Consider the following 11,018-nt stretch of genomic DNA (forward strand, 5'->3'; position numbering starts at 1 on the left):
GCCGAGCCTCCGGCCGGGCTCCACCCGCAGCGCTCCGCGGCGGTGATGGACCGCGACCGCAACAAGACGCTGCTGCTGGAGCTGCTGAAGGTCGCCGGGAACGGCCGCTGCGCCGACTGCGGGGAATCGGGTAAGGATAAGGGGCTCCTCCCGCAGCCGTCGCGCCCTCCGCTCCCTCGGCGCGGTGTGGACGGAGGGCAGCGGGGGCTGCCGGGCCGTTCCCGCCATCCGGCCGCCCGCCCATCCCGTCGCGGCTTCGAGGCGCGGCCGTTCCCTGTTTCGGTCGGTTCCTCTGTTTCAGCGGCGGCCCGTCATCGCCTTTCGTTTCGCGTACCACAGGGGCGGGAGGACAGGGCGGGCGGTTTCCCGAGGAGTGCAGCGCCCGCGGTCCCGCCGCCGGCGGAGGTCGCTCGGGTGGGCTCGGCCGCGCGGCGCCGGGAGCGGCGGTGGGAGCGCAGAGGGGCGCGGGACGGGCGGCGGGGCAGGAAATGGCCTCCGGCCGCTTCCCCGTGTGTGGAGTTGGAGCTGTCACCGCGCTGCAGGAGAGGAGCCGAGCTGGCGGGCGGCTGCGGAGCTCGGAGCGCACCAAAGTGCCGCCCAAAGCCCGGCGGGGCTGCTGGCCAGCGCTCGCTCGAGGTGGACGAGCCGCGTCCGGGCTCGGTAGTCGGTCGGTAGCCCGCAGCGGCTGCGAAGAAGCGCCAAGCAGTGTTTGTTCGTTGCGATAAGAGAGAGGCGGCCAGAGGAAATGAACTTGCTGGTGCACTTGCAGCGCCTCTCAGCATCAGCTGGACGCGGCTGCGGCAGGCGGGAGCTTCCACTTGCGGTCCCGGGCGGCTGCGCTCCGTGTGCTCTCAGTAGCACTTGCTGTCCGAAATAGCCTTCCAAATTCAGCAACGAGAGCTTTCCACGATGAACTAATAATTAGCTTAGCTTCCACGTCCCCGCTCGTCTGCCTGAATGGTCGCATTAATTTTTAAACAAATACTCCGTGTAAAAGCTCACAGATTTTAGGGCTGCGTTCTTCAGTGGGAAAAGCAGGTGCTGTTCCTCTAAATGAGCGCAAATGGCAGCCATAAACAGTGGGGTGCGATGTGTTGCATTAGGTGTGAAACCTGGGCTGTGCATCAGCAGCTGGGCCTGTTCACATTCATTAGTATGTTCTTTTTGTTTGTGTCTAGATCCAGAGTGGGCTTCTTACAAACTTGGAATATTCATTTGTTTGATGTGCTCCGGAATCCATCGCAATCTTCCTCAAGTCAGCAGGGTCAAATCCCTTTGGCTTGACTTCTGGGAGAACGATCTCATAGAGGTACTTTCTTTCTCCGTATAACCTGTGACTCAGAATTCGTATCATCCTCTGTGGACAGAGGAACAAAGCTGTACAGAGCAAAGTTAACTGCATGGGTAACTTCAGGGATTTTTCTATGACCTATTCCATCAAATTACACTGATAGGTGGTTGTATTTCTAACAGGCTGCAGTGTGTCTCAATGAAGGACACGGTACCTGCATATCAAAGCTTAGAGACCCACCAATACTTCCAGATAATATATTCCCTTTAGTAATGAAAATAACCTTCAATACTGCTTCAGCATGCCATCTTTCTGTTGAAATGTGTTAATATAACCATAATTTATTTCTAGGGATAGGTAAAGATAAAGGAGATTGTAAATATATTTTTTCCTTATTCTCTTCTGTTATTTTAATGAACAACCACAACCTTGTGTTCCCTCCCATCTGGTTCAGAACTTGAAAAGGAAAGGAAAAGGAAAGGGCCAGCTATTTAAAAAGTGCAAAATATAGTTCCAAAGGAAATTTATAAACTCCAGAGATGCTGAAAGGTAGGGTGAGACTGAGCAAAATGTGCAGTGTTCCCTTTGATCCAGGTTTCATTTTGTGTTCATTACACGATACTGGTTTTGTATTTGTTGACCTAACTGGATCTTCTTTTGTATTTCAGTTTATGAAGAAGCATGGGAATCTCTGTGCCAAAGCTAAATATGAAGCAAAAGTTCCTCCCTATTATTACATCCCCCAGTCCTGCGATTGCTTGTAAGTTGATTGTGTACTCAGTGCAGCAGACCTTTATAGCCATCAAACTACCGCTTCCCTCTACAGGTCCTTTGGGGTGGTCTGTGAAAATAGAGTAGAGGCAGATCAGCTTTATCCGTGTTTTCCTCTTTCAGGGTTTTAAGAGAACAATGGATTAGAGCTAAATATGAGCGTGAGGAATTTGTTGCCACCCGAGTCTGCCAAGATCCTTGTTCTGCAGGTAAAAGTTAGGACTGTCAGAGGAAAAGTATTTGTTTCAAGGCCAACAGGGCAGTACTTTGGCTGCACCTTTGAAGGTCTTTAGGGATGGCTTGTATCAAATGAGATGTTTGATATGCGGTTCTGCCTTTCAAGTCTGTAACTTTGAGAAGAAGCTCCCAACAAGTACAGAGTATAATTAGCTCATATATGTGGTCTCACAGTTCTGTAGTCCTCCACTAGTTTGTTCTATTTGAGGTGAAAATTCTCAGATAAAAACAAAAAAACCAAAAAAAACTTGAAACTCTGTGGCACATCAGATAAAAATGCTGCTGCTGTGCTGCCTTTATCTGACACCTGTTTCCACCCAATATGCAGGTAGCCGTGAAGGATTCCTCTGGAAGCGTGGAAGGGAAAGCAAACAGTTCAAGCAGAGGCGGTTTCTCCTGTCAGCAAGGGAAGGGGTGTTGAAGTACTACACTAAAGAAGTAAGTTCCCAGCCAGAGTCAGTTGTAGGTAGCTGGTCCACCTCCAGCCTTAGGCTCTGCTCCTTACCAGTTGGAAACAGCATGAATAGCTTTGTCTCTAGCAACCTGTATTAGGAGCAACCCAGATGTTTCCACGCTACCATCTGCGGTATCTTAGACAATTGCTCTTTTGGAATTAATCCTTTTTCTCATCCCTCATCTACTCCCTGCAGCCTCCTTTTCCTTAGTGAACAAAGGAAATGGATAGTGAATAGCAAGATGAAGAGGAGATCTGTTAGCAGCTGCTACCGCTTACATTACCAAAATATTCTCTCATCAGCTGTTGCAGCAACATCCTCAACATGTTCCCCTTCCAAGGGAGAGTGTAGCTAATTGATTTCCAACTATGAAGTTGGAGAGAGAGTGTTTACAGTGCAGACACATCACTCCAGAGCCAAACATTTGTCAGGAAAAGGGAGTCATGTAGGTGATTTTATGTAGCATATAACTTACGCTTTTATACTCCAGGTATATCAAATTATCAGGCACTTTCTGATCAGTGAGGATGTAGTTCTCAACTAATCTGTCCTCCGTTGCTTTAGACCATTTTAATACAGTGATGCTTTTCACTTTCACAGCCCAAAGGTCCAAAAGCTGTTATCAGCATTGAGAAACTGAATGTGATGTTCCAGGCAGAGAAGATCCAACATGCTCACGGGCTGCAGATCACATACAAGACAGACGGTCAAACAAGGAACCTTTTTGTCTATCATGAAAGCGGAAAGGTGAATGTCAGAGATTTTGGAAGGAGCAGTATTCTCAGATGTTAGCTCTATATTTTGGAAGAGATATCTTTGTTTTAGCAGGGTCTGATTTGAAATCACTGTGACTTGCAGAATTTAGAATGTTGCAGAATTTTACACTTGGAACTATAACATCTTGGTCCTGTTCTGTTGGAGTATTCAGCTTCGCACACTAAATATTCTCAAAGGTTCTTTGTGACACATACATAAGTCTCTAAGATAATTGTCTGATGGTTTTATATAATTCAGTGATTGTATTCTTTGAAGCCTCTTGAAACACATGGAAAATATAGTTGTTCTGCATTATTTCCAAACAAACAATGGTGATTTTAAGAAGTATGTCTACAGGTTTTGTTAGATTTGTTTCTTCCCTAGATACAGTTCTGAAGTCTTTCCAGGTACATGGGTTTCTAAAGAATTCATAGCTGAAGCAACTGAAAAAGCATGTGTACACAGACTTGGATAATTCTCCATGCTGAGGATGTCCAGAATCTCCCTGGAGAGGCATTTAAAACTTACGTTGGAAGCTTGATGTTTTTCAGGTGTCTGGGACAAGTCACTGACTCTCTCTGGCCCTTGGAGAGAAATTCTATATTTGCAGAGAGGTTAAAAGGAAGGAAAAAGGCCTTTTTGGAAAGGCAGCATTCTTACCCCCTTCACGTTATTTTTGTCTTTATGTTTGTATTTGCTCTTTTTCCTAGGAGATTGTTGACTGGTTCAATGCCATTCGAGCAGCACGTTACCATTATCTCAGAACAACCTTCCCAGCTCTCCCTGAGCATGAGGTGAGAACTTAACAAGGCATGAAGCAGTCTGTGCAAACACATTATGGGAAAGCATTTTCCCACTTGTGCCTGAACCAGGTGCTCAAACAGCAGTACGTGGGCTTGGAAATGCCAGCTGCCAGAAAAATGAGCCCGAATGAGATGGCAGATATTTATGTGTGTGTGTTCTAGATCATACCCCGGATCACAAGAAATTATATCAAAGAAGGATATATGGAGAAAACAGGACCAAAGGTAGGTTGAGATTACCTACTTGATAGTACAAAAGTAAGATTCTTCCAGAAGGAGATTATTTGATAATATTATGGTGTTTACTCATAAATGATTTATTAAGGGGGCTATATGTTGCCTGGGTCAATAATGACATTGTATTCAAGCCTGTTGTGTTATTTGGGATCATGTTTTATTTTGTATCGAGAAGAAATCTGGGAAGAAGGATCCTTCTTGAAGAGTAAGCAAGATGGATTAGTAGGCAGTGGAAATGCAAAGTACTGTTAGGCAACACTAAATGAGTTACTCTATCAGTTGCCTACTAATTACAGCTCTTGAACTGCAGCTACCTCTAGAACAGAAAATCACATGCCAGCTTCCCTATTTCCCTATTTCTCTAAGTTAGTAGCACAGAAGTCACATCTCTTTACTGCAGCAAATTTTTCAGTGTTAAACCTGTGGATTGAGTTGTTTGTTTATTTTTGTGGGAAAGTATTTGGGCTGCTACTTACTGAAACACTGAGAGAGAGATTTTAGGCTCTGCTAAAGGAGCGTAGGAAGACCCAAGATCTTGTTTGAATGCTGCTACTTTTCTTGCCTTGCTCCTCTGGATGAACTGTGAGTCAAAGTCCTATTGAAAAGTTTACTGATTAAATACTGAATACTGGTGGTGTGGTTTTTTTTTGCCTACATCAGTGTTAGTCTCCCAGTACATCCTCCTGCAGGTACTTGCGTAGAGAATACTCACAGCTACAAGCATGTTTTGGCTTGCTTTTTTTCCCAAGGCCTAAATTCAGCTCCAGCTGAAGTGAGCCCTGGAAGAAGACTCTTCAGCACAGAGCAATGAATATCTCACGGAATGGTTCTATGAGTGCAGTTGATGGAATTAGCACTTTTAAAAAATAAATGCCCATGCATTTACTTAGGGGCAACACCCCAAACCAAAATCCTGAGGTTGTTCGCACACTCTCCTCGTAATAGCTAGTGGCCCACAGATCATTTTCTGCAGTGATTTTGATTAATCCATTTACTGTAGTTTTTTTTAACCTTAGATTGCTAGTAAAATGAATTTCCCTGCTTTATCCAAAGGATTGCCACTAAAAGCAAATCTCCAGTTGCACACAGCAGTGACTCACTAGTTGCCAGTTAAGAGGATGGGTTAAACTGAATTCAAGCTCAAAGTCATTTAAGCAACCCTGGGATCTGCTCTGAATGGGAAGAATTTGTCTTTGGGACTTGGTCTTTAAAGAACTTCTACCATCTACTTGCAGCAGAAGGAGACCTTTAAGATGCGCTGGTTCAGCCTAGACTCTGAAGAGAGGAACCTGCTGTACTTTAAAAACCCACTGGTAAACAGAGTTATTCACTATTCCACAAGTTCCTTTGTGGAGGTGGGTGGGGAGAAAGGGTTTGTTATAATCCAGCTCTCCCAGTAGCTGCATAAGACAAACAAGGTAATGTGATATGTTTTCTGCCTGTCCACCAGTTCAGTGACCCCTTCACTCATCTCCAGCTCCTCCTGCTCCATGTCAAGGGATAGAATAATGTCTGCTAGAGCTACACTGTCCACTGGCTAATGATTGTCTTCTATTTCCTTCTTTCTAGGATGCATTTCCACAAGGCCAAGTTTTTATTGGAAGGAGAGTTGAGGGCTATGAAGTACGAGCTGGCTTGCCCCAGGGAATATCTGTAAAGAAGAGGAAATCAGGGATCACCATGGTCACGCCAGCGAGAGACTTTTTGTTTCTGTGTGAGAACGATAAGGAGCAGAGGGAGTGGATAGATGCCTTAAATGGAGTGATTGCCCAGCCCTTGTCCGGTTGAGACTAACACTGAGTTCTGGTGAACTGCCCTTCTTGCGCTCTGTTTGGCACTGGTCTGCATCCTCTTTTTGTCAGCAGGGATGGTGCTCAAGCCCATTCAGTGACTGTACTACAAAGGGCTTCTTCCTTCAACAGCTACAGGTGCAGGAAGGTGGCAAAATAAATGAGGGGAATGCAGATATTCAGAAATTATCTGTGTCCCTTCTTTTGAAGTGCATTCACCCTTCCTTATGGTCTCTGCTTTTGAGCAGATGAGGCCTTCCCAGGCTGATGTAGGGATAAAGTAACTATTGTTATACAGAAAAAGAAACAAAGTCAGCATAGAAAGTTTGACCACAGAGGACTGGCATGAATTTCCTTGAGGATTCCTAAGACTGTACTTGACAATGCAGCCATGGCATATATTATGACAGTAAATGTGACCATCTGTTATATGCGTGCAGAGAACAAGTGACCAAGAGGCAAAGACATCACCACCTACCAGGACAATGCAGCATGTCCTGTTGGATAGATGAAAGGTAAAAATACATGCTGGAATGACTGGATGTCTTTCTTAGAGAGGAACAGAGGCAGGCAATTGCTACACGTGCTTGCATCTCCTGTCCAGCTACAGACATGATTGTTTTCCATGTAATGGTTTTAACATCATTTACAGTGTTATATTTTCATCACTGTAAAAAAAAAAAAAAACAACAAAAATCTCAGGGTTTGGAAGGGACTTCTGGAGATCACCTACTCCAACCACCTGATAAAGTTTGTTTGTCTCATCAGTAAACTTGCTCAATCCCTTTATTCAGGTCATTGATGAGTATATTAAGACCAGATCCAGTACCAGCCCCTGGGGAATGCTGCTAACTACAGGCCTCCAACTAGACTGCACTGATCACAGCCCTTCCAGTCAGCCAGTTCTCGATCCAATTCACTTGTCCATTCATCTATTCCACAGTTCCTAAGCTTACCTTGTAAGGATGTTCTGGGAGACAGTGTCAAAAGCCTTGCTGAAGTCAAGGCAGGCAATATTCACTGCTCTCCCTTCATCTACCCAACCAGTCATGACATCGCAGAAGGGTACCAGATCAGTCAAGTATGATTTTTCCTTTGCTGTACCCATGTTGACTACTTCTGATAACCTTTTCTTCCTTCCACTTGCTTGGACTTGGATGTGACATCCAGAGTTAGTTGGATGGAGGTGAGGCTGACTGATCTGTAGACTCTTACTATTGAAGATCTGAGAAACAAGTCCTCAAAATTAAAAAGTCAAGTTTTGAATTGTGAAGAATGTTGTGGAAACATTCTAATGACATACTCTTAGATCCTTACTTTCAACAGTTGCTGCTATTTGATTATTTGGGGAGTGGCAAATGCAATATGTAGAAACCTTTTTTTTTTTTTTTTCTTTTTCCTCCAAAGCAACCCCACCTACTACTCCAGTCAAGACATGAGTTCAGGATGAAGATATACTGATCTGTGTCAGCTCCTAAAAATGGGGGAAAGGGGGAGGATTTGTATTTCTTGATACAGTGCACTGAGTATTTTCTTGCCTCACAGCCAAGACTGAGATTTGGTTCTACTGAACAGCCAGTTACTCAGATATTTAATTACTCTTTTCAGATTCCCTTAGTTGGCAAATCAAGAGGAAGTCTTGCAAACTTAAGTTTCTGATGAAGCTTCCACCTTTTACTGACGCTTGCCAGCCAGTATGATACCCCAAATAGTTCTCTTCTACAGGAATGAGGAAGTACCAATATGTGCATGGATTACTAAGATTAACTCTTTCCACAGCAGCACAGAAAAAAATATGAATTAGATCATCGTTCTGCCTTTTATCATCATCCAACCTTGAGCAATCCTTATCAGTAGTTTTGTTTCCTGATACATTCCCATTAACTTAATTCTCACTATTTGAATCCTAGCTCACGTGCTGGTTCAGATCTAACAGCCTATGCCTGTATCCTCTGAAATCCATAGCAAAGCACTTTTGAGATAAGCTGAATAATTCAGGATGATCTCAGAAGAGCACAATCCATCTAGTAACCTCAGCTTCATGGATGGGGCTTCTTCTGTGGTGGTGCTTGCTCTCCCACTGTGTCAGCAACACTGATGTGACTTTTGTTACAAAATCAGGAAGTTCCTTGAGAAAATGAAACCCTGGAGCAACGCAACAGCATCTTTTTTGAAGACTCAGTAAAACTCAAGGCCAGGTCACAGAGTGCTCCACGTGACAGTTCATTTCTACAGTTAACCCAAACTCTTGGACCTGTATTAAGCTCTCTGATGGACCTGGGGCCCTGCGGGAGCTCCTTGCTTCTGCTCTGGGGGGCTCAGTGCTGCAGGCTGTCTTTCAGGGCACAGCACCTCAGGGCTGCACAACAGCTCCACCCAGCCTGCGGCTCCCTGCACCCCACACATGGCAGCAGCACAGGATATGTGGGAAACGAAACCGCACCATGGCTGCTGCTGTCGACTTTGTGCGGCTGCAGGCAGAGGTGGAACTAAGCTGCAGCTGCTGCCTGAATTACTTCACAGGCCCCATGTGGATCATGGGCTGCACTCACAGCTTCTGCCTGTCCTGCATTACCAAGTACAGCCAACTGGGAGCTGGCTGCTGGTGAACTTAATCCCCAGGGAGGTGAATGAAGAAGACTTAGAGGCCTGGAATGAATGCACATCCTCTGGAGATGGTGCCTGTGGCAGCCAGAGCTCTGTGGGGCAGGGCCCTGGGGAGAAGGTATGGGCAGAGCAGACTACTTCTTCCCCACTGCACCCCAGCGCTATTCTAAATGCCCTTCAGTGGGGCCATGGGAAAAGGGCTGGGACTGAGTTAACGTCACCTTCCATCCTGCCCCCCTTTTTTTTTTTTCCTGGATACTTTGTATTTCATGTGTTAATATTGGCATTGTTATAATAGTGTTGTGTTTTGCTCACTTAGGCAGATAGGTTTAGCTGAAGCAGTGTGTGGAGTTGACTGGCGGTGCCTCCAAGTTGAGGACTGCATGGATGTTTTGAAAGAACTAATAGCTGAGTGCTCAGCTGGTCTAAGATAGCAATAACTAATTGATCTTAATGCTGGACGGGTGGGCCATCTGAACTCTAGAAAGTGCCTAAATCAGCAAGATCTCAGGTCAGTTTAGAACAGGGAAGGGTGTGAATACTCAGAGAAGAGATGAGGCTGCCATGAGAGGATGCTTAGAGGGCTCTAAACCTAAAACACATGTAAATCTTTCCTTACCTTACCTTCTTTCTCATCTCTCTGCTGTTCTCTTTCCATTGCTGTTCCTTTGCTCTTCCCTTTGTATTCTTCCAGTTAAAATCTGTAATGAGCAAATGATGTAATCCCAGTGCATTTCATCCTTTGCAGGACGTCAGTACCATCTCATCACATAGCCTTGAGCACTGAGCATCCTGGAGGGCAGTTGTTTGGTATTTCAGTCATCATCAGCTCTTTCCTTCTTCTTTTCACAAACTACTTCTGTCTTGTTATTTACTGCATGAACATAGCACAGGAGAATCCTGAAATGAAACATAACACCATTGTACAGTGCTACAGCTCCACCCAGCTGAATGGCACGAAATGGGACTGGCTCTCTGTCTCTGCTTACAGTAACTCTCAAATCTTGATGGAAATGAGCAAAACCTGACTACTGACTTTCATTACTTTAACACCATATACACATATGTATCTAGAAAGTCTTAGTCTCTGCAGTCATGCAAAGAGCTTAAACTCATAAATATATTTGAATATACAGCTTAGGACTGTTGACATTGTTATTAACTTTGCTGTGATTATTCACCCAGTTAGTTGTGTCCACCAGCCCAGTGCTTAACTGTCAATAATGTAAGGGTTTTTATTATCCCGCTGCTTAACCTGGTCATGTTTTCTCTGAGGGTTATACAGATAAGTGATTAAATGTGTCACCTTAAAGAAGGAACAGATACAAAACATCTCCAAGCAACTGGAAACAACTGAAGAGGGCATCAACATCTTGAGAAAGGATCTCAGTGGAACAAAGGTACCTCTTGTCCTTCACTACCTGCAATTAGTTTGTTCCCCTGTGATTCCACAGCCACCTGGAAACCTCCGACTGCCCAAAATCTCACTGCAGGCAATGCAGGACAGTATCAAATGCATTTTATTCCTTTGAATACATCTAGGTGTTTCTGGTCAGTCAGAGACCACATGAGATGGGACAGTAAACTCTTGTACTTCACTTGTCTTCTTTTCTAACAAAAACCAGATCTCTCTGTTTTCTGCCTTTCAGGAATGTACATCTCAGATCAAAAGCCGTATTACTAAAGATTTCAGTTGCATGAAAGATGAGAAAAATACACTGGTGTTCACTGAACAGGAGAGAAAAGCAGCTCAGCAGAAGACTGAGACTTCACCAGCTGTGACGAAATGAACAAGCTCACAGATATCAAAGCCCAAATTGAGAAAGGACTGGGAAGTGACGAAGTGGCAGAATATGAGCAGAAACTGGGCACCTCTGATTTCCCAACCGTAACTCGTGCTGGAGTGCCCAGGAGCAGCATTTTACTACACTCTGTTCAGAAATTACCACACAATTTGAAAGCGAGTGTTTCACATCACTTCTGACGCGTTTCTGCGCGCACAGCGCCGCCAGCGCAGATCGCCTCAGGGTGGCGCGCAGCGATCGGGCGCGGGAAGCACTCGCGCAGGCGC

The 11,018-nt window shown here is 45.0% G+C and overlaps 2 protein-coding genes across 3 annotated transcripts in view; one reads left to right on the plus strand and one right to left on the minus strand.

Annotated features, from left to right (window-relative positions):
* The window catches only part of CRLF3 (cytokine receptor like factor 3), a 42,013-nt gene extending 31,018 nt beyond the window's left edge, over window positions 1–10,995 (minus strand). Inside the window, exons 1-2 of one of the 2 annotated variants that reach the window (XM_046902030.1) lie at window positions 10,894–10,995; window positions 9,572–9,847 (exon numbers count right to left, since the gene is read on the minus strand). The gene's annotated coding sequence lies outside the window, so the exon portion shown is untranslated. Of the gene's footprint in view, window positions 1–9,571 lie in introns of both variants that reach the window. The other variant, XM_046902033.1, reaches the window with a different exon arrangement.
* ADAP2 (ArfGAP with dual PH domains 2) lies at window positions 23–7,129 on the plus strand. The gene is made up of 10 exons (XM_415661.7): window positions 23–130; window positions 1,179–1,309; window positions 1,960–2,051; window positions 2,186–2,271; window positions 2,628–2,737; window positions 3,355–3,501; window positions 4,221–4,304; window positions 4,476–4,538; window positions 5,786–5,863; window positions 6,120–7,129. Exons 1-10 carry the CDS (start codon window positions 46–48, stop codon window positions 6,336–6,338), a joined length of 1,095 nt encoding a protein of 364 aa, XP_415661.1. The 5' UTR covers window positions 23–45; the 3' UTR covers window positions 6,339–7,129.
* Window positions 10,996–11,018: the final 23 nt, after the last annotated feature.

Source organism: Gallus gallus, chromosome 18, assembly GCF_016699485.2.
Source record: "Gallus gallus isolate bGalGal1 chromosome 18, bGalGal1.mat.broiler.GRCg7b, whole genome shotgun sequence".
NCBI lineage: Eukaryota > Metazoa > Chordata > Aves > Galliformes > Phasianidae > Gallus > Gallus gallus.